Source organism: Arachis ipaensis, chromosome B04 (genome assembly GCF_000816755.2).
Source record: "Arachis ipaensis cultivar K30076 chromosome B04, Araip1.1, whole genome shotgun sequence".
NCBI classification, from domain to species: Eukaryota; Viridiplantae; Streptophyta; class Magnoliopsida; order Fabales; family Fabaceae; genus Arachis; species Arachis ipaensis.
Window position 1 is genome coordinate 93,253,719 of NC_029788.2, and position 1,291 is coordinate 93,255,009.

At 29.4% G+C, this 1,291-nt stretch overlaps 1 protein-coding gene across 3 annotated transcripts in view; it reads left to right on the forward strand.

Moving 5' to 3' along the window:
- The window catches only part of LOC107639524 (protein SRG1), a 13,669-nt gene continuing 12,946 nt past the window's right edge, over positions 569–1,291 (forward strand). Inside the window, exons 1-2 of one of the 3 annotated variants that reach the window (XM_016343059.2) lie at positions 569–691; positions 805–1,010. In XM_016343059.2, the coding sequence (XP_016198545.1) occupies positions 822–1,010 (189 nt within the window). In that variant the 5' untranslated portion in view covers positions 569–691; positions 805–821. Of the gene's footprint in view, positions 1,011–1,291 lie in introns of all 3 variants that reach the window. The other 2 variants (XM_021121331.1, XM_016343058.2) reach the window with 2 other exon arrangements.

Sequence of the window (1,291 nt, forward strand, 5' to 3'; positions counted from 1 at the left end):
TTTTTCTTTTAAAAAAATGTATGTAAAGATAATTTTATTAAAATATATTAATTAACAACTAGTTTGTACCGATGTTATCTAATTGAAAACTAATTTAACTATCTGTAAGTTTAAAAAGATAGATATCAATTATTTGTCACGTTTAAAAATGAAGGAAGACAATTTGAAGATTTAATCTTTTTAATATGCTAATATTATTTTATACATAATTTCGATATGCATCTATTTTTAATTCTTAAAAGAAAGGATAAATTGATTCCTGACTTTTTGGTTTGCAGGCATTTAAGTCTTTGAACATTTAAAAATACATTTAAGTCTTTGATCTTTATCTAGGCATATCGATTTCTGAGTCTAATTTGTCCAATTTTAAAAGCTTTCTCATCGTGTGCATCTCTATCAACCAGGTCAGTACAACGGGAGTTACATTTGATTTTTTCGTTGAGTTTGACCGACTTAAATGAACATAAGAGATCGATATATCCAGGTTTTGAAAATGTCAGAGACTTAAATATATTTTCAAATTTTCGAGAACTTAAATGTCTCTGCGAATCAAAAGGTCCAAACTCTAATTCTTGAATATAAAAGAAAACTGAGCTGAGAGTCAGAGACTCGTCCTATATAGGTTTCACACCCTAAATAAGAGACTAAGAGTAAATTAATGAAATGATACATTTTTGAAATAGAGTTACAGGTGCTTGATTGAAATTAAAGTCTAGTTATTTCACTATTTGTGCACAGCAAAAATGAGTTTCAATCCAGATAATGAGATGGAGGAACCCCTAACATTTGGTTCATCAATTGCAGTGCCTAATGTTCAAGAAATGGTGAAGAACAACCCTTTGGAGGTTCCACAAAGATACATAAGGAGCACTGAAGAGATGGAGAAAGTCAACTATTTGACTCACCTTTCATCTCAAATCCCTGTCCTTGATTTTGCACTTCTCTCTTCTGGAAACTCTCTGGAGCTTTTGAAACTGGACAAAGCATGCAAGGACTGGGGCTTCTTTCAAGTAATTAACTAACTCTCTTATGTTTTCATCAATCATAATGTTTCAAACTCATAAAATCGTATCTCATATTAATAAAGATTGAGAAATCATGAGATCCCAACAAAGAGAATTTGCCTAATATTTTTATTTTGTAATACAAATATATATCGCTATAAGTTTAGATGTACTGTTTTTAAAATAGAGATACAGATGGTTAGAAATATTACATGGAAAAAGTGGTTTAAATAACAGAGGTTTTTTTTCTTTTGACTTAAGTTTTTGAAAAAAATAATTATAAGAGA